Source organism: Neopsephotus bourkii, unplaced genomic scaffold (assembly GCF_033783945.1).
Source record: "Neopsephotus bourkii isolate Nb327-2 ecotype Australia unplaced genomic scaffold, CSIRO-AGI_Nbou_v1 NB_348, whole genome shotgun sequence".
In the NCBI taxonomy this organism is placed as follows: Eukaryota; Metazoa; Chordata; class Aves; order Psittaciformes; family Psittacidae; genus Neopsephotus; species Neopsephotus bourkii.
The window spans coordinates 189,799-214,422 of NW_026900854.1; the positions used below are offsets into that span (position 1 = coordinate 189,799).

Below are 24,624 nucleotides of genomic sequence, written 5' to 3' on the forward strand. Positions count from 1 at the left end.
CTCTGCTTCCTCCCGACTTCTTGTGCCCCTCCTCACTGGCAGGGCATGAGAGACTGACATGTCCTTGATCAGGGTAAGCATTCCTTGGCAACAACTAAAACACTGGTGATTTATCAACATTATTCTCAGACTAAAGCAAAAAACAAAGCACTGCACCAGCTACTAAAAAGGAGAAAAATAACTGTTACAGCTGAACCCAGGACAACACGTTACAGCAATGAAGATGATGTCTTGTATGCCTACTTAGTTACTTGTATGTACTACTACTTACTTGCATGCCTACAAGATTACAACCAAGATGGCTGTAATAGAAGCGTAATGATAAAATACTCCCACTATCCAAGAATCAGCAACTAATAGTAATGGTCAGTGAATCCCTTCTTTTGCTCTAAGAAGTACGTTGACTACCAAGAGAGCCAAGAACATGCAAGAGTCCACAGTACAGCAGGTGAGCTATCACTGTGTGAACCTGCACAAGGTTCCAATGGTTGTCCGTTACACAAGAAGCAAATGAGAAAGTCAAATTGCTCAGCAGCTTTTTTTAATACTCCATTTTTTTGTCAGAGATTATTCCCAGTGCCATTTGCCATACCAAACACTACAAAAGCAAAAAAAAAAAAAAAAAAAAGGCTACACAAAACACACTGGTGGCAAACTGCTACCTAACAGGAGCAGTCTGTCCCAAAATTCAAACATAAGGGGAGGTTAGTTCAAGCACCACAGATTTCCAGGTACCAGCTGAAAACATGAGACCTTCCACAAAAAAATGAAATACAGAAATGGAAACTGGTAGAAATGTGCCCGGGGAAAAAAGTGTACAAAAAAAGCACAAGACTTATGATTGAACACAGAAGACCTCAGATCTGGGATAAAACAGACAGATGCCACTTCACTTTGCCTAACATCTCAGAAAACTATGTGTAAAATGTTCCTACTTACTGGAGAACAGCAAACGACTGAAGAATCCTGAGACAGATTGCTGTGATGCCCTATCTGCTTTGTCTTGATATTGCAGTTATTTGATCTGAGGTCTTTTGTGCTCAGCAGCACCTTTTGGCAAAAGCTGATAGCATAAAAAACCTAACTTAGAATCTGAAATAATAAACTCCCACACAATGACAATGTTTAATAATTGCTTATTTCTTTACACAGAGAGTTGCTGGTGTCATTATAGAGAGTACACTGATTTGGAATGGCAACAGATATGTTTTACAGGGTAACATCTTCAGCTAAGAAGTCCTTGCCTTGGCAGCTGAGTTCAGTCCCAGGATCCCTTTGTAATATAGCCACTTACTTTAAGAATGTGCAGTCGATGCACAAGAATACATCTGTTTTGATAAGCTGTCAAATCAAAAAATGTTCATCTTGACTGCTCATTGGATATTAAAATGATTAAACCAAGTAGCAACGCCTGCCAACATGATGAAACGTACTTTTTTTTTTTTTTTGAGGCCCCAATCTAAGCCTTACTTTTAAGGATTTTTTGTGTTCTTTGAAACACTGATTTTTGTAGCTGTAGCTTCTCAAGTTTGGCAGAGTTGAAACCTCTCATGCAGAGGCACTGGTCTTAAAGGTATAGATAGACTGATGAAGGATACTCAGATACGAGTTTAACTCAGACATGAGGTAAACAGCTCTTCCCAAGATTCCGGATTTCCAAATTCTACCTTAAATACTGATGTTACAGAGGCTTATTTTTAAAACTGGTGACTTTTGAATGCATCGGTCATGTGAGTGGAGGTTGCTGTAACAGAACTGGCATTAAACCAGAGGCTTTCTTTTTATAGTACTACAAGTAACCTTTGATTAATGTGTCAACTCTCTTTGAGCTCACTCGCCACTGAAATTTTGAGGGACAGATGCTTATCTAAGCTCTATTAGGAATATTCAAGTTAGCAACATACAAATAAAACCTAACGTTCAATTCTGAAAATGTAATTAAATAGTATGCTAAATTAATTGTTGCTCTTAAGACTAGAGAATTGTACCATGCTAGTATGCTGCAAAACTTAGCAAAAGGATTGTTTGACCATTGATCTTCCTGTGGACCATTGCTGTTAAGCTTACTCAAGTCCAGTTATAAACAGAAGCTTTTTTGGGCCCTGGATAAGCCCAACTGCGGAAGGTTACCCAGAGCTCTCTTTCTGGAGAAAGCAGTACTTGTTCCTTCCAGAAAAAAAGGCATTATTTTTTAGGGTTTAGCTTTACACAAAAGACACTGAAGAACTTAAATTGAACTACATGATTACTGCAAATCTGTCAGCTGAATGACCTCACTTAGAAAAAGCAGGTTTGTGTATTTTTTTTCCACTTCTGTATAGATTTCTAGCATCTTTCCTGGCTCTAGTACAACTTCAGACTAGTGAAAGGAATAATTACATTTTAATAACTGCATATCATATGCTCTTAATCTTTGACAGTTTGTTATCTGGCAACTCACTTACAGAAAGAGTCAGGACTCCCAGAAGACTAATACCTGAGTGCAGAACTTCCTATTCTAAGTAAGCTAAATACTCAGTGAGAGGCTGTGTGAAACAAGACTGTGCAAAAGAGGCACAGGCAAGATTCCCTAAAGCACAACAGGATGCCTGGGGACAGTGGAGCTGTGGGCCAGCTTTCAGGCAGGAAGACCTGTCCCTCTTGCAAAATCCAAATGAAACTTACACGTTATACTTAAGTTTCCTTAACTGAGCAGCTGGCAGATCTCCTTGTGAACACAGCATAAGAAATCCAAGTAGGAAGCTCCTCCATAAATACTCTTGTCTTCTACCAGGAACTGTCGGAAAAGCATCTCTGGTTGCTCCCGCTGTTTCACTATCATCAACTGAAAAGAGGAAAGAAATGTATTTTTAGGATATAATCATACTAAATGGAGTGTGGTTTCCCTGCATCTATTATTGCATGCTCTTGGGGGAGGGGAGGATGGACAGATGGGATGAACAGAAACTAATAAATCTCCACGTTTCAGTAACTGTATTTATGAACAGGAGAGACGGACTAGTGTGACTTAAGGTGTACAAATAAAATGGCAACCTTTAGACTTAAACTACCTCTGAAAATCTCCTTTGATTAGTGAGAACTGAGCATATTTGAGATACTTGTATCTACAATGCATGCTGGAACTCAATGACATAAAGGAAAATTCCTGATACATAAAACCTTTTACACCTACCAGTAGGTTTTGTTTTGAACAGGGATGAGGAATGAGTCAGAGAGAAGTTACCTTCATAGTGTAGGGCTTTTGGCTCTGGATATGCTTCAGTACTGACTTAAATTTCTTAGAATATGGATTGTCCAGGTCAGGCAGTGAAGTCTGTTAGAATGAAAGCATGGCAGGTTGTTAAATTCCAGTCACATATCTTATAAATTCAGATGAGATTAGCTGCTGGTAGTAATGATGCAAACCGCTGGTAGTTATGATGCATTTAATTCTAACCAGGAAAAAAAAATCTCTCATCTGTTCAAAGATTCATCTGTCTAGGCAATTTTTTTAGTTTCATCTAATCACTGCGTGAAAATTCGCTACCAGAGAGAGCTGTAACTATTGCAAAGCGTTTTGTTCCAATTTTAGCAATACCCATTCAATTGGATCTTAATATCTGAAACAGTATAAGGTTTTAAAATGTTGTGAAACCTCCTCTCCTGTAAGTGTTCAGACTGCCAAAGCTTATTTATTAAAGTTTGATGGATGTTTGATGATGATGTATGTTCGGGTGTGCATAAATTGTGAGAAACGGACTAGTCATCTACTCACAGCCTCTGCGCTGATGTGTGCGAAGGACGGCACATTGAAAAGCCCCTGGATGAGCTCTGGGGGTACGCTGACTCCCAGCCACAGGAACATGATCAGACCATTGGCCAGAAGGAAGGCCCCTCCTTCTGAGAGACGTTCCTCAGAGCAGCGGACAGCAGCTGGGATGGCATCACTCTTCAGATCCAGGCTGTGCTGTGGGGCAAAAATGTGCCAGAGTTGCAGACTTGGTGACTTCAAGGTGAGTAAAGCTATAATCAGATCCTGAAAAGTAACTACCAAAAGGTTTAGCATATCTTAGTGGTTCCTTTCCAGATTAGAGGAATTAGAAATCAAACCTCCTCTTTTTCAGTTAACACACTGTGTGCAAAGGAAGGCCTGCCGTAAGTGGGGAAACACTTGCAAGAGCAGCACTGATCTTTAGCAGAACTAGCATCTCTCATTAGCATGAGCAAAAACCTTGCTAAATGTACACTTGGAGTCTTTGAGGATGTTGAAGTCAGCAATTGATTATGTTCATTCTCTATTTTCCAATAAACTAGAGGTTCTACCCTCCCTCCTCAATTTAGTGCAACTAGTGACTACCTTGCCATAAAAATGTAATCCAGCAAGGTAGTGTAGTGCTTGCCCAGCAAGCAGAACATTTCCTGCAGCTGCACAACTACAAGATGGCAGCATTCTGAAAACAGTTACTGAAAAGGAAGAGATGCACAGCCAGCGTACTCACAAGTGGCAGAAGTTGGGGATAGAAAACCAACTGTGTGTCAGCTACCCCCATAGAGGTGACCAGCTGGCGATAGTAAGCTCGCTCGTCGGTTGGAATTTCTGGCCTACCAACTAGCACGCAGCTCTTTGACAGGCAGTTCATGTACATAGGTAGCACCTTCATTGCATCTGGAAGAACGAGCTGAGAAGCAAAGAAAGATTGTTAGACAGTACAGCCCACGTGCATGGGAAGGAGGGCTGGACTTTCAGACATTTCAATAAAACACTGATTCTTGTATTCGAATAAGGAAAAAACCTAACCAAACAAAACTGGTTTTTGTGTGCTGTTTCAAACCAGAGTGACATCTCATATAATAAATTATATAAATTCCAGTGCTTATGGGATTTTGATTTAGTTCAGCCATCTTTTGGATATTTTTCTGAAATGGAAAAAGACTTTTGTCAGAAACAGTTGCTGAGAGGATTTGCCAACATGTTGCTGTTGGTTCAGTATGACCTCCCCAAATGTTCTGAACTTATAAAAGAATGTCTTAAGTTAAAATAATTTTTAAGTAGTGAGCAATGTAACTAATCGGGTTCCTAGAGCTTCTTACTACCCTTGGGTAAGAAAGGATTTAACAGCCTTATCTTAATCACCAAGGATCTTCCGCCTAGATATATCAGGTATTTATCACTCCTGCAATCTATCACCTATGTGCGATTCAGATTGTTTACTAAGATACAATGTTATTTTTATTGACAGTGATAGTATTATTTGTCAGAAATTAGAATACCAAAATCTGTAACAACATTAGAAAAATGAAATCTCTGTGATTCAGCACGTAATTCCAGCAGGAAAAAAAATGAAAGGCTGTCTAATTGCTCCCACTGAATCGCACCTGTCATTAATTATATTTGAAAGAAAAGGAAAATTTTCCTTTCTGGCACTGTGATGGTGCAGGGATGGTTGCTCATCTGCTGTAGCGCATGGCATGGGGAGGATGGAGCGCAGGTGGGTTTTACCTGGCTTACTGCTGAGGGGCTGGCACAGTTCTTCCTGTAACACGCCAGCATGTGAGCTGTATGGTTCACCAGCATCTCTCTGACCATCTTTAGCGGTTGGCTTAGAATGGCTTTAAAAGCTACAAATACAGAAGAATAAAGGAGTGTGCTAAAGACAGATGTGTACTCTTGGAAGTGCCTAGATTCTGCTAGCTGCTGGTTCTACTAATTCGGGGTCTACGGCTGTTTTGTAGTCTCTTTTACGGACAACATGTGCTAGGATGTTTATTCATCTTTCCAAAAAAAAAAAAAAAAAAAGAAAAATCCCAACCCAAAAGCCCAAACCTCCAACACTATGTCAGGATGTGCATTTCCACTGCACAGTTTTGTGCATTACATGTTTGTAGCTCCCTTCACAAGCTTTCCTTTATGGCAGTATGACTAAAATACAAAATCTGTCTTTGGAATTTTATAATACTTCAAGAGTTGCACAGGCTTGGAGGAGCAAGTTACAAAACATGATTTACCCCTAGGTGATCACTCCAGCTCCCCTTCTTTTCCCTTCCTTCACCAAAAAGTAAAAAAGGAAAGAAAATCTTTCTGTTACAATTTTACCTGACTTAGCAAAGAAGTTGATAAGCGCATCTGTCTCACAGCTCTTGTAGACATCTGCTAACTGGGAGCTACAATTCAAACCTATATTGTGTATGCGAAGTCTTCTTTGCCCGCTTATGGACGTGTAAAGGACAGCACACTACAAAACAAGTATAAAATATCATTTATTTTTGTTTTAAAACAAAAAGCTTCACCTGCTTGTGCATAGAAGGCATATAATTACTTGTGAAGACAGCCTAGCCTCCCAGTACTACTGCAGTGCTGCTGAGAACTGTAGGACCGACATCCCTGTGGTCTTTATGGAAGTATAATAGACATGACTATGACAATAGTATGATTGATTCAAAAGCTTGTTACTCTCATTTGCTACATGCTGATGGTATAATCTGGAAAGAGGAGTCCACTCATTGTAAGTTTGTAAACCACACTTTGGGTAATATTTGAACAGTTCAAAGACTCCATACAAACAATGAGATGCTTGCTGACAAGTGCTCTGCCCAGCACATTAGCTCCTGGCAAAAATGGGACAGTAAAACTTTCTCATCTAGAAAAGCCGAGTGGTTCTTTTTACATTAATAACTTGCTTATGAAGTGAGGCAAGGTGCTGCTAACCCCTGTAGCCTGCAGCTTCCATTAAATATGGAGAGTGTAATTTAAGAATTTCCTTATGTCTCCAGTTCTACTTCAATATAACGTTGATACTTGAACATAACATGTTGCATTCCACAAGTATCTCTCACATGAAAAAGCTGTAAATATAAATCTACACCCTTCGCTGCTGCACCGTGGTGCTAGGAAGTGATCTCAGACATACCAAAGTGGGTGATCCCCAGTGCTGTATTCATACACAGGGATTAACTGCTGACCTATGAAATGTATTTACAGGGACAAGCTAAAGCCAAGTGCAACAGAAACAAAAAATTTAGATTATTTTGTAGCTTAAATTTAAAACCTTGCAAGTTGCAATATTTTCTGTCATCAAATGAGAAAAAGGTCACGACTAAATGAATCTAGAGTAGTAAACAACAGACTCCCAAAGGATGGGATGCTCCCACTCCTAACAAAAGACGTATTCCAGTACATTTCGGGGGCTTCTAGCACCCCAGTGCCAAGAGCCTGAAGGGAGCAGAGCAGCTAGCTGACAGTGTGCAAGCCAGAGCTTCGACTGCACACGTACCATTTCTGTGTAAGAAGTAATGAATCTTACACACTAAATTAGCTTAATAAAATGGGGGAAAAAATAGCTGTTGGGGTCTCACGGAGTGTTGTGAAAGCATTGTGGCATCATCCCTGAACAGACAGGCAGGAGAGCACACAGATTGTCACAAGGAGCATCATTTGTACTGCAACCTTTGGATACTTAATTAAAACAAATTTTTTTTTAGTAGTAGTAATATTCTGTCTCCAGAGTGTGTGAAAGATGGGCCATGTTCCCATCAGTGTTACACCATAACTTCTTTTTGTTCTGCCTGCAATTCTTGCTCACAATTTCACATTAGAGGTAATTGTTTTTTACCTGAATTAAGGCTCCACTGTCTTCATTCAGTCTGTCATCATGTTTGAACTCTACTGTCACTGCCTTGTCACAGTCAACTGCTGCCATCTCTACATCTGTGGTGTTGTTCATGTAAATGGCACCAAAAAAGTCTGTAGCCCTGAAGCCTACAAGATTAAAAAAATAAATGTAGCCTTCTATTTAAAAACAGCAAAAAAAAATTGGCATTACTTTGTGACTTTTCTTTTATGGGCAATCAATTTTGTTTCCTGAAACAGGAATCCTTTTCTTCTCTAGGATGTGCAGCCTCGGGGCTCCACCAACTGTCCTTGCTGATGGCAGTTTCTGACAGTTGGGTGAGTGGGAGAAGCTGATAGGCCATGAAGTTGTGCTGTGACTGTGAGATCACCCAAAACCTTTTGAGCCATTGACTTGGCCATGTTGTATGGGTCTGTTTCTCAGATACTTGCATCTGAGGTAAAAAGGAATGCTTGAAAAGTAAACACAGTAATGTCATTTGGTGTAGGAAAACAAAGGAACATACAAGTGTTTCTTATACAACTTTCTTGCAATCCAAGATGCATGCATAATGATCAGAAGCCTTACAATTAAAAAATAATTATTATGGAGGCATGTACAGGAAAGGCACTTTCTCAGTCTATCCAATTACTTTCCAAGAGGTATGAAATGAAATTCAAGTGATCTGTACAGCACTATATTATTTAAAATTATATATTCTCACATGCATTCACGTTTATTTTCATTCCCAGCGGGCCCCATTACCTGTACTAGTCCGAACCCTCATTATTGCATCAAATCCGATCTTTTTTTCTATGTCCTTCCTGAGGTCACTTAAGAACCGTGGGCTGTCGGCATCGAGCTAGAACCACAAAGCAAGAGCAAAAACCGCAGTTCACCACCGGGTGGCAGCAGCACAGCAGAAAACCAACCCTCTCCCGGCTTCCCGTGACCCCCCATCCGCGGCATCAAACCGGCTCCTCTCATAATGTAACATCTCTCTTTTTTCTTTGAAAAATATATTTTAAAATGTTAGGGTTTTTTTTTTTTTGTTAACAGAAGCATATGTACACAGGTATCCACCAATATATCACTAGGCCTGGACATCAAGGATTCCTACTCAATCAAATGACATCCAGTACCACATGCTCTTGGACTTCACAGGCTGACTAGGATTTTATGGCACAGCCGTTAACAACTGCAGAGTAGCCTTGGTGACTGTGCAAAAAATGCTTCTGCAGGTCAGCTCATGCCACAGAGAAAGTCCTCTACTGCCCAGAGAGATTCTTCTGAGACTGTACACAAGGGTGTAAAACAACAACCTTGTGTTGCGCTTTTGAAGGGGTCTTTACTGTAAGCATTTGTATCTCTATATACGGGAATAACTGACTTCCCTGCTCAGATGCCAGCATAGTAAGCAAGTGGATTTGATTTTTAGATACCAACCAGCTTATTATTGTTTCAAAAGATATATTTGAGCCTGATCTGCCATTTCTAAGTCTCCCCTGATGTAAGTAAAAAGTAGAGTGACTACAAAACTATGTAAAGTATCAAAGCACACACTTTGCAAATAAAAACAACAAATCCCTAGGTGTTACGGTACAAGAGGCAGGAAACCTGCCACACTTACCTGGAAATTGTTGTACTTGTACAGTGTTCCTCCAGTGTACAGTGTGACAAGACCCATGGAGGCTATGTCCACATACTCATTTGGGAAGATGAACAAATTCACGCAGCAGCCATTGGCCACACAATCCCTGGCTAAGGGCTCATAAGAATTTACTTGGGGCTGGAAGAGCATCTGCACAGAATTAAAGAATACAAGTGTCATAACATCAATTAATTGTTGGTAGCCAACCATAATCCAAATGTCCTCTTGAAGAAAAAAACATTAAGTGGAACTTGTGAGGTGTGGATTTAATGAAAAACATGTTGCCCCTGCCCATGTACTGTATATAGGGAACCAATTTCAGTAAGTTCTTAGAGAACTAAGTCACTGAACAGGCAGGCAGTAAAAGCTCTTCATGGGTGAAATTACTGATTTGCTGCCTGGGTTTTTCGTTATTGATGGGAATGGTTGCTTTACTGTTCTTTGACTTTAAATATTCCTACATAATCAGGGCACACTAAGAATGGGAACATTTTCTAATTCAACAACACATCTTCGTAAAGAAAAGAAATGAAAAAAGGTTGAGGCTCTATTAGAGAAATTCAGCACGGTAGCAGTCCCCTGTTAGAGCAGAAAATACCTTTTCTTTATCTGTATTGAGTAGTTTTTTGTCATCTCTGTTCCTCATCTTCCCTGGTGCTTCCGCAGTTGGCAATGAAGAATGGAAAATAAACAATTTTCCAGCACATTCTGCAGCCTGTTACAAAGACACCATATTGGCATATTTGTAAGTGCTAAGATGAAAAGCCTAATTTTCACACATTGTGGCATCTCAGAGAACAATGTAAACTTTTTGCAAGTTCCTCAGAGCTAAATCATTCATTTACAGACTCAAAATTTAACAGACATAAGTCCCAAAACAAACTGGGAATTTTACACCAGTGAATTCCTTAGCCTAGCAGATGAATATAGAATGGTTAGGGCTGGAAAGGACCTTAAGATCATCTAGTTCCAATGTTGGCTGATGCATCATTACAGTAGTTTTTATAGAGAAGTTTTAAAATCTTGATGGGCAAAACTAGAAGTACCTCTCTTGGAGACTTCCCAATTGGATGCAAGCATTATGCAGTAACCACCAAGCATCAAAACTACAAATATTACGCTGGAAAAATTAAAACAAAAAATAATTTAACAGAAAAATTATTTCTTTCCCTTCAGGCACACTAGTGATAGCTACACTCATAGACAAGTGACAATTACACTCCTGTACTAGATTCCACATTCAAATCTACACTAAAAGGCCGGAATAACAAAACTTACAATGAACATCTCCTCTTATCAGTAAGAAACAAAGTAACTGCCATTTTTATTCCATTTTTCTATTCTTACTTAGAACACTAATGAGGACATAATATTTATTGAGATGACATACTCCTGACAGAAACCCCTGAATTCTGAAGAGTATAACAACAGTGGCAGTGTCACAGGCCTCTTTGTACTATAAATAAGCTTTTCCATCAAAACTTAGAAAATCCAGCTTATTGCTTACTATTGAGACAGCTAGTGGGAATGAACAAAACAAACCAGACTATTTCAGCTGCAATCCTCAGGTCCAGCTGTTCAAGCACTTCAGGGCTGAACCAAAGTGAAAGAAAAGTGAAATAAAAAACAATGAGCAGTTCCAAGGTCTTCAAGTACAGAAGCAGCTCAGTGTGATGAAGGGAAGGAAGAGGAGTGATGGATTTGTCCTTTTCCTGCTCCAGAATTAGCCACACATCCAGGTTAAAACTGTCAATACCCAAGACCACAGACACAGATCAGCTTTGGTACTCCTCCTATTGAAGATCTTGAGATGTTCTCAAGATATTCCACATTTCAAAATAAGCCAAGGCATACTGCTGGGAAAACAAGAAATCTCTTTGCTAAGGCAAAAATGCAACTGAAGACAGTGTCTTACATTTTATAGAGCAGAAATGCAATTGAAGAGTGTCTGACATTTTATAGAGCAGAAATTTCACCCCTAGTATTTCAAGCATAAGTATCTTTAGTCACAAGTGCTAATTTCTTCAATGCATTTTAAGAAGCATTCTGTTGAAGACTGAAAGAGTTACCAAATATCTGTTTGTCATGATACGCAGCAGGAATTACTGACACCACTTTTGACACACTTTCTAAAATGTACGTGTATTATTTCTAAAAGTGTATTAAAATTGATCCCAAATAGGACCACAATCCATTTTAAATCTTTTTAGACAAGAATTGTCTTCCTGAGCACAGGTATATGCATATTAATAATTCACAGTGGAAATCTTTACAAATTATAGCTTTAAAAAACTGAGCTAAATAAAAAGCTTACTTAAGAGCTGCTTTCTTTTATAGCCAGCACCAAAGTCAAGTATTACAGAAGAGGATTCTGACAGAAACAGTAACCAAACATGTTTTGCATACACACCTTCCAGTGTAAGAAAACGGGTATTAAACAAATATTTAAGATACAGACTTGAGCAATGTTCTGTATTTTCAACAAATTTATCTACTCAAAGTCATGCTTTACTTATACACAGCTTACAGATAAATCAACTATTTTAAAACACCACTGGCTGTTTTTTACCCCTACAAATCTTGCGATGAACCATAGTGGCATCCTTTTAATTGGCAGCGCTTGGAAATGTCAGCATTTCAGAGGGTGTCCTGGACATACAGAAAGTGACTGGGGATGCATCTTGACCTGGGGATTCATTTTCAGCAGTATACAGGCTGTGAAAATAGGCAGTTAAGCAGAAACCCTCCATTCCCCTACCTGATTCAGTCATAAATCATCATAAATATCTTATTTTGCACAAGAAATCTGCAGAAGCAGAAGAAAGGGCAAAATTGTATCTTCCACTGACTCCTTTTTCCCATCCTCCACACATGCAAGGATGGGTTATCTGTGCAAACATTCAGAGTATCTATTAGTTCCTGCTGCAGTAACTATATCCTTTTTTATTTCTCTCAAATGCTGCATGAGAAACAGATTCCTGCTTCTCATCTTCTCCTAAACATCCATTCTATGTAGCAGAGACTCTAGGGACTGGCTTTCCCAAAAAAGCATAATCTGGAAACACATGTATGCCTGTGAGTGTTCTCATTTCGACTAAAGCAGTTCAGACATACTGTTAGAGTACAGGAACATTAGTCCTGGAAATAATCTGTGCCTCTTTTTTTTTTTTTTTTCTCATTTCCCATTGTGATTTATAGGAGACTCGGTACTGGCTTTTAGCAAATGGAACTTCTGTAGCTTATCAAGTCTGATTCTCACTTCTGTAGAGAGGAACATTCTAACCTTTAGTGCCTCCACCCCAGCCTGGATAACAGGAGCGAAGATGGTCTCACTCTCATTAGTGTCTGCAAACATCTCTGGAATCTGGTCCAACAAGCTATGAAAGAGGAAAGGATCAGTGTCTCAGCTAGTTAGCTATTTGGAATACTCCCCAAACTACCTTGTAACATACCAATTCAGATAGGAAAATTTTGATTGCTGAATTTCTTAGGATTCCAGCCAGAATAAAACAAAATAGGTATCTTTAAATTCTAGGAGATCTGTTATTTCAAAGCTGGTAACAAAAAAGAACATGCAATAAAAAAATAAATAAAAAATAAATATCTAAAAGTTAAGGAGTTCTGGTGTGCTGTGAGTCCTTAGATCATACCCAGGTGTGCATCCTATACATTGCAAGAGGAAAAACATGCAATAATGGCACACAGCTGCTACCCCCGTCACATTTCTGAAACAGCACAGCTGAAGATGCATGGTCTACACCTGGCCTAAACACACTTTCCAACTGAGCACTTGGGGGGGTGTTGATATCCCTTTTTCTTTGCTTCAGAGGTGGAACTGTATGACTTGAAGCATCTGCTGGCTTCTACAGTATTTCAATAAACACATGTACCCTCCCATCCCCAATAATACAATTGACTAAAAGGATTAATGCATATGATAAGCTTTCATATCTTATTTTCATATGGACTAATCATACTTTACTTGATAACAACAGATCGTGAATCCTGGAAGTTAACAAGGAAACCATCCATCAAAGGAACAAAAACTTCTCCAACATCAGAGACCACCATCATCTGAGGCTGAGCTAAGCTGCTTTTGACATTAAAGAAGTGGAGGACCTTGTTATAAGTGACAAAACCAACTTGAATTGCTGAGGATTCCTCTTGCTCTTCTCTGTAAGAAAACCAAAACCAACTGGTTATAATTCTGAATTTCTGATCTTGCAATAAAAGCATTCCTTTGCAATGCAAGGCTGCTTTCAGAGGATTATCCATACAGGGAGCAATAAAGCAAACAACAACCAAGTCATGTAATGACATCAATCTCTGCCTTAGTTCAAATTAAAACACCCTGATAAAAATCAAATGCTGTATTGCTTACTTTAAAAAAAAAAAAAACATATAAATTTACATCAACCCTATCAACTGCATTCCATCCAAGCAGTGAAAAATCCCTAAGATAAAGAATAAACCAGGGATAATTTTTTCAGATACTGCTCTTATCTGTGGTGGTCTGAATATCCAGTTGCTTCTATCACAGTTTTAAAGATTAGCTGTAATGCAGTGGCCAGTTGCCTATACATCTCATAAACTATTTAATTATTTTTAAAGTCTCAGAATGAGATGTCTGGATCACAGATACACAAGTGCTTTCAAATATTTCTTTGGGCTTTTTGTTGTTTGTGTGTTTTGGCTTTTTTTTTTTGGTTGGTTTTTTTTTTGTGTGTGTGTGGGCTTTGTTTTTGTTTTTAAATTATATAAAAATCATACTTGCACAACTAGTGTGATTTTTCTGAGCTCATAAGCACAACTTTTATCAACACATTTCTCTATTTTTCTAAATACAGTCCCAGGGGTTTCTGGTTTGGAACACATAAGCTAGAAAATGTCTGCTGTAAAATTTCAAGCAAGCAAATAATGTGTTTTCAGCTATGCTGCAAGTCTACAAAACCAGAGTTCTTAATATCAGGTCTCAAGACACCTACTTTAATCCTTTCTAACTTCTCAGCCACTTCAGTGGCTTTACAGCACTTCCATATTCATAGCTGGAGAAGGCCTTTAGACCAACCAGCCCTTTTGTGACACAGACTGCTTTGCTACCCGAAGTCCTTCCTCTCAAAGATATGGGCACAAGATGAATTGCCAGCACAGGGCTCTCACCTCATGTGGTAAGAGCAGAATATTTTTGCAGCTGTCTTTGTCCAGCAACAGAAAATTAACACACCTTTGTGTCTCAGCACCAAAATAGAAGTTTCAACATAAATTTTGGTGGAATGCCTTAAGTTCTTGTTTTGGGGGGGCTGGGTTTTTTTGGTTTTTTTTTTTTTGTTTGTTCATTCGTTTTGGTTTGTTTTTCTGGTTGGTTGGTTGGTTTGTTTGTTTTGTTTTTTTTTTTATTACTATTACTTAAAGACCACAGATGAGTCTAAAGAAACTGAAGGACCTGCCTTTTCTTTGTCTTTTTCTATTGGTTTTTTCAGAGAACATAAAAACTTTGGCCCTGCAAGCATTATTTAGCAGCATGTATCTGCAGAGTGCTATGAGGAAAAGAATTTTTTGTGATGCAGATACACTTGCTTTCATTTTCTTCAACTTTCCCTGTTCAAGCTTAGGTGTTTATTATCTTCAAAGTCATGACCAATCCTGATGGAAAGCTCTGAGATATGTTCAGGATAGTATCAAACACTTGTGTCTCCAGGATAACCTTCAATGACAAAGTACTTTAGAGGTGGCCTTCCATGGGCATCTAACAACTAAACCTTCACCCTGCACTGGAGCTTCTTTCATGCACAAAGATCCCAGAAGGACACATGATATATGATTTTTAACACACCCCACCCCATCTCCCACCCTTCCTCACTTCGCTTTCTCCATTTAAATCTGTTTACCTTCTTGCAAGTATTGTTAGTTGGAATGCATTTTCTTTCTGTATGTTCTTTAATGCTTTTATATGCCTTCACTGAGAAACAGCCACTTAATTTCCCAGTTTTCACTGTTCTCATTGAACTATATGTGTCTGCATTATTTAAACTTTAACGAAAACTACCCTAATACACTATACTAAAAATTATACTAAACTGCAATAAAATAGTACATTGTCATTAATATTGACCAGTAGTAATACTACTATCGTGTGTTTAATGCTCATAAAGCAAATGTGCTATATTTAATAAAGTATTTGTGGCCTAGAAGATTTTTCTCCTCTCAAGGACAGAGAAGTCATACAGCAGAGTTTTAGAAGCTTTAAAAGTTTTGCTAATTAAAAATAAGAGCTAAAGACACAAGCCACCAACACCATGGCTTTAGAGAGACTTGCCATCCTTGAGAATTCTGGTTTTGGTATTTTCTGTTTAATTTAATGAGAAAGGAAGCATTGCAGTAAACATAACTTTACAGCAAGTCAAAGCTACGAGCTGGGTGGTAGCTGACAGCACCACTAGAAAGAAGAAAGGAAAGGAATTCAAGCTATATGTGCAGTTACTATGACAGATTTTTTCCATTCATACAGTAAGCCCAGACATCAACGTTTAAGAAATGCCAGCAGTGAAAATTAACATTTGGTCACTATCAGCTCAAAAATGCCTGTACTGTAAATCTGGACATCTTCTGTTGCTTGTTTTTACCTCTCAACATTCAAACTTCCATGAAAAATGCTATGTAGTAAGTAAGTTAAGCAAAACACACTTTTATTTCTTTACCTTGGAAGTTTATCTAGAAGAGTCTTGAGCTCATCACATATGAGTTTAACCAGACCGCTCTTGATGTTTCTGTACGATACATCAATCATGAAGATATAAGCTGGTGGCTTTGGAGGCTTGTTGTTCTACAGAAAAAATGACCATTTACAGGGACAATTATACAGTGCCCTGCTATGTAGAAAAATTTACAGGTGGTACCTTAAGACAATCTAAATACAGCACTCAATTGTTTGGAAAATGCTATGGATCATAAATAGTAACTACTGTAGAAAGCTGACACTCACTGGGTAAAGTCCACTCCTGGAATAAAACATTGTTACTGGAGAACAGCATCCTTATGGAATAAAACATGCAGAGGTTAACAGTTTACCAGGTAAGATGAAACACAAACATCTTTTTCTGGAATTCAAGAGTTTAAACAGATTTGCCTTTTGGCTTTTTCTGTACCCATATGGATTTTGCATTCCCTACATCAATATGCAATACCATTTTGTTAATGTGAATGTTTACATTCAGTCTTTGTTAGCATTTGTCCTAACAACTGTTAAGTCATTTCCAAGCAATCTGGAAACAGAAAATACAACTTAGGTACTGAACCAGAATTACAGTATCGCAGTTCTTAGAAGTACTAAGTGGTGGTCATCTGACACCTATCTGTCTGTTGTGCTCCAAGGCATTCTAGACGGCTGAACTGTACTTTCAGGAATAAGCTGACTTTGTGTAAGATAAGCGAAGTATGAGAGCGGAACATTCAATGTATAGAGCTGCTGCATACACAGCAGTGACTTGGGCTGGTACGGGTTCTTTAGGGAATTCCTCTTATTCATAATGTAACTGGCAATCAAATCGGGACATACGCTACTGACACAAGTTTCCGTAATAAGAAAAATGTAAGATGCTTTGTTTCCAAATAAAGCAGTGTAATGCTTGGAGAAGTACCTAGGAAGAAGATCATATAAAGTGAACACAGAAACAGTAATCACCATACCTGATGATTATAAGACTGGTTTTTCTAATTCCCATTAGGATAAGCACTGCTCATTACTTGGTGTGAAATTCAGGACACCTTTTCAATTATACTGTTTCACTGCCTTCACATACAGGGTTCTGACCACTCAACCAAACTAAACTTCAGAAAACTCCATGTACGAAAACCATCATCTAACCCCTGAATTATGACTTACCTGTAGTCCGGGAACACTTTAAACTTAACATTACACCCTTGATCTCTCCTTATTTGAATCATGTAAATCAGAATTAATTCCTGTAAACTAAAACCATGCATTATTTTTAAAAGCGGTTCTGTTTCCTGTGCTTGGATTCTATTTTCAAAAACTGCATCAAACACTACTTTTAAACTCTTGTATCACATTGCCTTCATAAAGAATCCCTGCATAAGTTCTGACAAATACATTGTAGAAACAAGGACTTGTGCTCTTGCCACATCTGCTTTGCATGAGCACAATAATGCAAACCAGCTGTTATTTGTTAACTTTTCTCGTAGCTGTACACCCTTGTCATTTGATAAGCACAAAAGGAAATGACTTTTCAGTTCTGGTCTTAAACTGGATTTATAAAGGAATTAAATTTTTGCAACTTGAAGCAAAATGAAAAATTAATTGTAAAATAACGTTAACATCTGTAACATCTAATGACTTAGCATTTCCAGTGTGACTGTTAATTTTGTAAGAGATTTCTCTTTTGGAACATTCTAGTAAGGCTACTGATGGGTTTTTGCAACAGGACAGACCATTCTGGATGACTTACCAAGTAAACTCCCCTATTTAAGCTGTATGACAAAAGCCACTGCACCAAAGATGCTCTGTGATGTTAACTGCACCAGACAGGGTTACGCTCTGGAGCAGAGAACTGTGAAAACGGCACCAACCATTTTGTACACACGACTTTTCAAAAGCTGAGCTGCCAGAAATCAGCAAAGCTTAACTGAAATTGATAGAACAATACTGGATGTGCACTGAGGATCCCACACTGTATTTCTGTAACACCTCACGATCTCTCCTGTTCTGGGGTTTAATCCACACTGCAATAAAATTCATATGGGTCACCGCCGGGATTTCACTGGATTTTGGAGAAGTACCCTAGCGAGAAAGCAGAATTAAACCTGTTCATTTTCTTCATACCAGCAATACTTTGATGGTCCGAGGAAGTTACCAGTCTCTACTTCAAAGCTTTGTAGGGCCCAGTTGCCTTTCCCCAGCTTTCTACAACCTCAGTTCCATGACAGGAAGAAAATTCTGCCTGATTTTAGCAAGAACAGAAAAATATGTCCATAATGTGGATAGATGTAGCTTTGTAAAATGATCTGAAGTTTGAAAAGTTTAAGTAACTTACACTTTCAAAAGTATCAAATAGAGTTTTCCAATAAAATCAACTATACACAGTTACAGTGACTAGAGTGGGCTGTGGGAAGAATTCTTTAGTGTGTTAATACTGGAAAGAGAACTCATTCCGTTGTACTTACTGGTCAGAATACTAAAACTACACTTGCCAATAAAAGAATAATTGTCAAATTCTCTTGTGAAGGTTTTCAATATTGGGAAGGCAATTCTGACATGTGTCTTGCCTTAAAAAAACAAAAAAGGACATGCATCTAAAATTCAACACTGCATCAGAATGTCAACACGCTACTAGGACCAAATAAACACCCATGAAAAACTGGTCACCCACCAATTTGCTGCACTCTTTATTACTCTTACTTCCTAGTCTCATACTCTGCAGCACAAAATAATAAAACATTATATTCTCCACATCTGTCTAAATTTTCTAGAATGTTCTTGGACTCCGATATTCGGCTTACAGATGCGTTTACTGTAAGTATTTAAAGGATTTTGTTTGTTTTGACATAAAATCATAAAATTAGTTTTTACAATTTTGAGTATTGGAAATACTCACTCGGCAATAATCCAAAGTAGCAACATATTCATAAGATCCCAGAGACAGCTCAGGCCTTTCATAGTGGTCTACCCGCTGGCCAATGTGGTCCAGATGTTGAAAGAAGAATGGAGGGACTAAAAGCCAACACAAGAGCAGGAAAAAAAAGTTTATATTCTGGGGAGGAGGGGAACAGCCTGGCACCTTCTTTCACCACATACAATGTACTATTATATGTGTATAACTACCCTGTAACTGATCGAGGAAAGAGTTTAAACACTTACCTGGGTTGCAATATTGGTGTGGTGTTTTTTTTCCCCAAGACCAGCTTAAAAAACCCCAAGCAAACAAAAACACCGCAATATTCTAGTAATGACAGCTCCTTTTGTATTTGGAGTACAGGGTGTATTCCCCTATAAATGTTCACATGCTCCCACCTCTACATTGTCAGGTAAAACTGACCCAGGTCATTTCCACAGGCAGGAGCCTTTTACCCTCTGGACTTAACAGTCTATTCACATGTTCACAACCCTGGGCTACTGTACAGCAAAGTGCATTGGGAACCTTCTGCAGATACAGATATAGGGTGCATAACTCCAAAGCAATAAGAAATCAAGTGAGTTTGCCTCCATCGATTTCCATACAGCTAGTCTGATGGTTAGAGTCATACTGACGAGGAAGAGTCACATATGGGTTTTAGCTCCTCTTTCCTTAATCAATGTATATTTAGAATGCTTATTTTTCACATTGTTGCCCACAAAAACTGAATGTGCATGAGAATGGCGGGAGTATCTATTTAGTGGGTTGGCCATTTTCAGCCCTCATTAAAATTTTATTTTAAAATGCTTTCTGAGTTGGATATAAGATAGCATAGCAATATAAAGCATGATTTAAAATGGACACTAGAACTCTAATGTCTTTCTTAAAATGTTTACAATGCATCTAAATTTCTCTTCATGAGAGTTTAAACTGGTAAATTATGAAATTCGTTATCTGCACAAATATTTGAGAGTCAGAAGAGAAGTTGGAATGAGTCTGTCAAGGTTCACATGTCAGAGCTGAAAAGACTACTGTATTCGGGAAAGCACTATACCATGTGATCCAGCTGAGGAAATCCAACTTGATACAAGTATCTAGAAAGGCTAGTTCTGCCAAAGATTTGGGATTTAGCCAAGCACATGAGAACAGTTATGAGTCACATGCAGCACACTTGAACAAATATGGCATGGTATCTTCTGTGAAAACCAACACTTGTCACAGTAAGATTAATAGGTTATTTAACCATTGCATCCACAGCCACAGACAGAACTGGTCTAACATGGTTCTAAATATTTGGTTCTTGCTGGACACTTAGATTTCTTAAATAAACTAATTTGGTTGACACAGAAGTTGCTTTCCATTAGCAATACAAGCAGCCCTGTATTCAATGTTAACATTGTATTTCTAAACGGAGTTTTGAATGTATCAGACTGGACTTCATGAGCCAGCATTATTTTTCATACATTTTGTTTTAAACTGTACAGAACGAATTTTTCTATGCATTTTTCTTGTGTACTTTTTGAGGGTTTTTAAAAATTATTTATTTGTGAAATAGGCCTAGTTACCGCATCTCACTGAACTATTTTCTCATCAAGTCAAGAAAATTTAGGGATATAGTTTCTTTTTAGTTTTATAGAATTTTTATGAATGACACATCAGAACAACAACACTTACCATCATTTACACAGTTGCAAAATCCACACTGGTATCTCCTTCCACCTTCGATAAACTGCATGAAAGGACACATATAAGCTTTGCACCGGTTACATCGGATTGGTCCAGTCTCACCATGGCTTACAACATAAAGGGGAGTCTAGATGAAGAAGTACAGGAAGTTTTAAAATGCAATGCAAATTTCAAACCAAATAAAGCGAGCTAGAGGGACTTAACTCTTGTTAAAGACCACCTCATCAGGAGATGATTCATTGTTCAGCATTCACCCAAAATCTGCAGAATGGCTCAACCCCACAGCAGCTAAATTTACAAGTTCACAGGCTGTATTCTGACATTTACCACAAAGAGAGTAAAGATTCACACCAAATGTCTATAAAGTTTCGAAAGCACTGGAAGTTTAGGGCTCCAGGCTCATTTTCTCCAGCAAGGGATTTTTACAGCTCATTAAGTGAAATCTGCTGGAGTCAGGTATTTTGCCTTCTGTCAGATCTGAGCTCATACTGAAATCTACTGCTGTTAGTCTATTGCAGTCTCTCAAACAGGTATTTACTAAGAAAGCTTCTAAGATTTTCTTCTAAATGCTGCCCCTGCAGTGCTGCCATGTTACATGCTATATACTAACATTTAAAGTTGTCAAGGTCACCAGCTACAGCAGATTTAGAAGAAATACTAATAGTTACTGAAGGAAAGTATGTCCAGCAAATACAGTATCTCAAGCACTTGTCAGTTTAATTACACTGACCATGCCTGTTTCTGGCCTCTGCCAAATACCACAGGATTTTCCAGATGCCTCTTTTCAAGTGTAGCAATTGAAAGAGCCCTGTGATTATACTTAATGTTAGAAAAGACATACTTGAAACTACTATAAAAATGAAGTTTGCTTAATTATTTATGTAACTCGGTGTTTTGTATTTTCCTTTTTTCTTACTTCCCTCAATCTCAACTAAAAACTTACAAACATAAGAATGAGAAAAGAAATCCAGAGTTTGGACACATTACACATCCCTACAATTTTTTTAACTATTATGCTTCTTCTGATGGAATGGACATATTTCACCTATTACACACTTTATCTTTTACTGGAGCATAAGGGTCTTTGAATATCTAAAAATATCCTTCCTGTCCTTCTAGCATTCACTGCTTACATATATTTTATTGTACATACTGCAAAGACTATTTTACTCATTTGTTTCTCCAAAGGGTTTAATGCTTTTTGCTAAGGATTTTATACAACAAATAGATTTTTACTATGTCGGTATTCTGAAATATCAAAATTAAGACCTTTACATAAAAAGCATCAGCAATAAAAAAAGAAATGCCATGAAGTTCAGAGCCCATGTGTCTACATTCTTACACATACTTAATGAATTATCTTTTTAAAGACAGAAGAAATAAAAGCAATGTTGGTTTTTTTTTTCTTTGTCTTTCATATTTGGAAAAAAATTTAGCCGTCCCTCCATTTAAGTTTCTTTTAAAGAAACTACCTATTACAAAGTCCTTTTAAAAATACAGGGTTGGAGCCTCAGCAGCCTAGGGGATATGTTTGCAATGACTTACAAGCATGTTTAGGTTTATGTATCAAATGGCTGTCTTGAAGTTACTGAGATTATCTGCAGTCCATGAGGTTAATACATGTGCTCAAGTCTTAAGAAAGTAGAATCCACAGGCAGTGTTCCGTAACCCTATACTAGGCTGGTTTCTGTTTTGTCTTGCCCAGAGAAATAAAGGATTAGCAGAAGCTAGCTATATTTTCTTCCTAACAAGCTTGCAGAACTTTTAAAAAAAAAAAAAAAAAAAAAAAAGATAAAAACGTACAAGTCAAAGAAACAAAAGCAACCAAAAATGCTAAGGGTTTTGTCCAGGAAAGAAAAATCCTGAAAGAATCCTCATGTGTACCTTTATTTATTGATTAGTTTTGAATTTTTTATAATTAAATGAATCCACATCTTTAGTATTTTCTTCAAATAATCTAAAAAATTTACCTCAGTAATGAACACATCTGAAAATAATGCTATCTGTCTGATAATTTCAGAATAAGCACTCAGACTGAAAGCATCAAAACCCCACTTCTTGACAGGAACACCATAGTTGTGAAAGAAACTTTACCTCAAAAATACTGAAATCTTCCAGGACATTACACTGTAAAACTAGACATTCTGTCCATAAAGTAATTTCTGTTTGGGTGTGTAAACAACTGTCAAACTAACTTCTGCCACAGTGAAGGAGCCCTTTGGAAAGATACAAAGATAAAATAATACTGTCCAGGCATTAAAAAGCATAAAATAAAGTAGTAAGCTTAAACTAATGAATGCATAAAAGAAAAACAGACATAAAAAAGGCACGGCACTAAATCGGAAAGTCTTGTTTGATGTGCTCCACTCTGCAGATGTCACTGTACACTAGAAGATAAAGGAGGGACTCGTTTATGGTCCCATGGAACCCAGTGCCAAACTCTCACAGGAGCAGGGAAATAAGATGAAGCTTAATTTGTGTGTGTGTGTGTATTTTGGTTGTTTGGTTTTTGGTTTGGTTTTTTTTTTTAAAAAAATGCAATACTTCTTTTTCTTTTGCCTTGCTATCTATAAAGTACAAGCATTTTCTTCCTCTCCTCTCTTAAATCTCCACCAATAAGTGAATCAAGTTGGATATCTATTATAACTATCTCAACATTTTCTATACTTCTAGACTTGTTATGGCCTAATTCTTCCCCCTCATCTCTTCACAAAACTTCACCCAATTTGCCTGTTTGGACAACATAATTGAGAATTGGTATGTATTTATTGCTGGTGTTCCAGCACTATGCAAATATAAATATTTCTCAAAACCAGTGACTAAACTAATACTCGGTAGCCTAACTCTGAACAGGACACATAAAATTAATTCCATTTAAGTAAGCTGAAAGAATAGAGAGGTAGAAAGAATCAGTTGTGCTGGGAGGCATAACATTATAGTTCTAGGTTAAAGCAAAGGGGAATTGGGCAGAAGGGGTAGGAAATGCTTTAAGAGACCTGCATAAGCTTTCCTTTCTCTGAAACCTCACGGCCCTGCTGAAGTACAAGTCCTGAAAGCTAATCTGATAAACCATAACTTATCCCACTATTAGTGCAAATATAGCTGCAGTAGCAAGAGTTTTATTTTGGAAACATTTCAGCAAGAACATCTCTCAGGAGTCAGAACAGTATCACAAAGCAATAGACAGCCATTGGTGGCACAGCTTCAATATGAAATGCATCCATAAAAATTTCCAAAGGGACTGTAACCTGTGCTTTAAAGTCTGAGAAAGCCGACTTACTGTTGCTTATAAAAAGGAAGTCCTGACATACTCTTGGGGGTTTCCCTGTGGTGCCTGCAAAGTATCACCATATTCATATTGCAGGATCAGGGCCACAGCTGGAAATTATAAGTGTAAGAGTAAGGGCTGTGATGATGCTCAAGACTGACATGGCACATCTCTGGAAAGGTGCTCTAAAGAGACAAATCTTAAGGAGAGTCTGGAGAACAGGAGAGGCACACGCAAACGCTGATGAAAACTAGCCATTTGTCACAACAAAATAAAATATATAGAGATACGGAGAGCTGCACAGATACGTAACTCCTGGTAACTTGTGATGTAAAAGTTTCTTAAAATTATACAAAATCAGCAGTACTACAGCAGATAAGATAGTTTATACTTATGATGTAGAAAGAACACTAAATACTGTATTTGCATGCTGACTGACAGGGGGAAGGGGGGGGGAAGACAGAACTGCCAACTATTCAGTCCAGACAGTTCATTGAGCAGACAAGCTGTGCATTTTGCCAGGGCAACAAAATCAGAAAGGCAGTATTTCTAAAGTTATTACTTCAATTACATTGATGCAAGTCATTGATGCAATTCATACAAGAATTTTAAGACATGCTAGACAATGTAACTTTCTAATGAACACAGGAGAAGGATGTTGACCAAGTGTGGTACTACTCCCCAAGGTGATCTTCTGTTTAGTTAATACAGTAAAGAGATAAAGAAAACTCCTCCAGAAAATCAAAGAGAATTTTGAAATGTAACACTGATGTTTTTTGGGGGAAAAAAAAAAAAAAACCACAA

At 38.0% G+C, this 24,624-nt stretch overlaps 1 protein-coding gene across 1 annotated transcript; it reads right to left on the reverse strand.

Annotated features, from left to right (window-relative positions):
• Positions 1 to 1,111: 1,111 nt before the first annotated feature.
• Positions 1,112 to 20,715, reverse strand: LOC133209589 (protein transport protein Sec24D-like). The gene is made up of 15 exons (XM_061348288.1): positions 20,541 to 20,715; positions 18,849 to 18,964; positions 15,936 to 16,060; positions 13,220 to 13,411; positions 12,521 to 12,614; positions 9,836 to 9,952; positions 9,217 to 9,387; positions 8,352 to 8,448; positions 7,590 to 7,735; positions 6,074 to 6,212; positions 5,480 to 5,598; positions 4,479 to 4,658; positions 3,755 to 3,946; positions 3,224 to 3,313; positions 1,112 to 2,824 (listed from the first exon to the last, which is right to left on the reverse strand). The coding sequence occupies exons 1-15, from the start codon at positions 20,611 to 20,613 to the stop codon at positions 2,684 to 2,686; spliced, it is 1,992 nt and encodes a 663-aa protein (XP_061204272.1). The 5' UTR covers positions 20,614 to 20,715; the 3' UTR covers positions 1,112 to 2,683.
• Positions 20,716 to 24,624: the final 3,909 nt, after the last annotated feature.

Bases quoted from the DNA above. Each gene is read 5' to 3' on its own strand.
- LOC133209589 (XM_061348288.1), bottom strand. From the start codon at position 20,613: ATGTGTCCTTTCATGCAGTTTATCGAAGGTGGAAGGAGATACCAGTGT. The intron at 8,449-9,216 runs GTAAGTGTGGCA...TTGTGGTTCTAG, and splicing joins ACAAGTACAACAATTTCCAG to CTCGATGCCGACAGCCCACG. The intron at 3,314-3,754 runs GTGAGTAGATGA...TCATTCTAACAG, and splicing joins CACACATCAGCGCAGAGGCT to ACTTCACTGCCTGACCTGGA.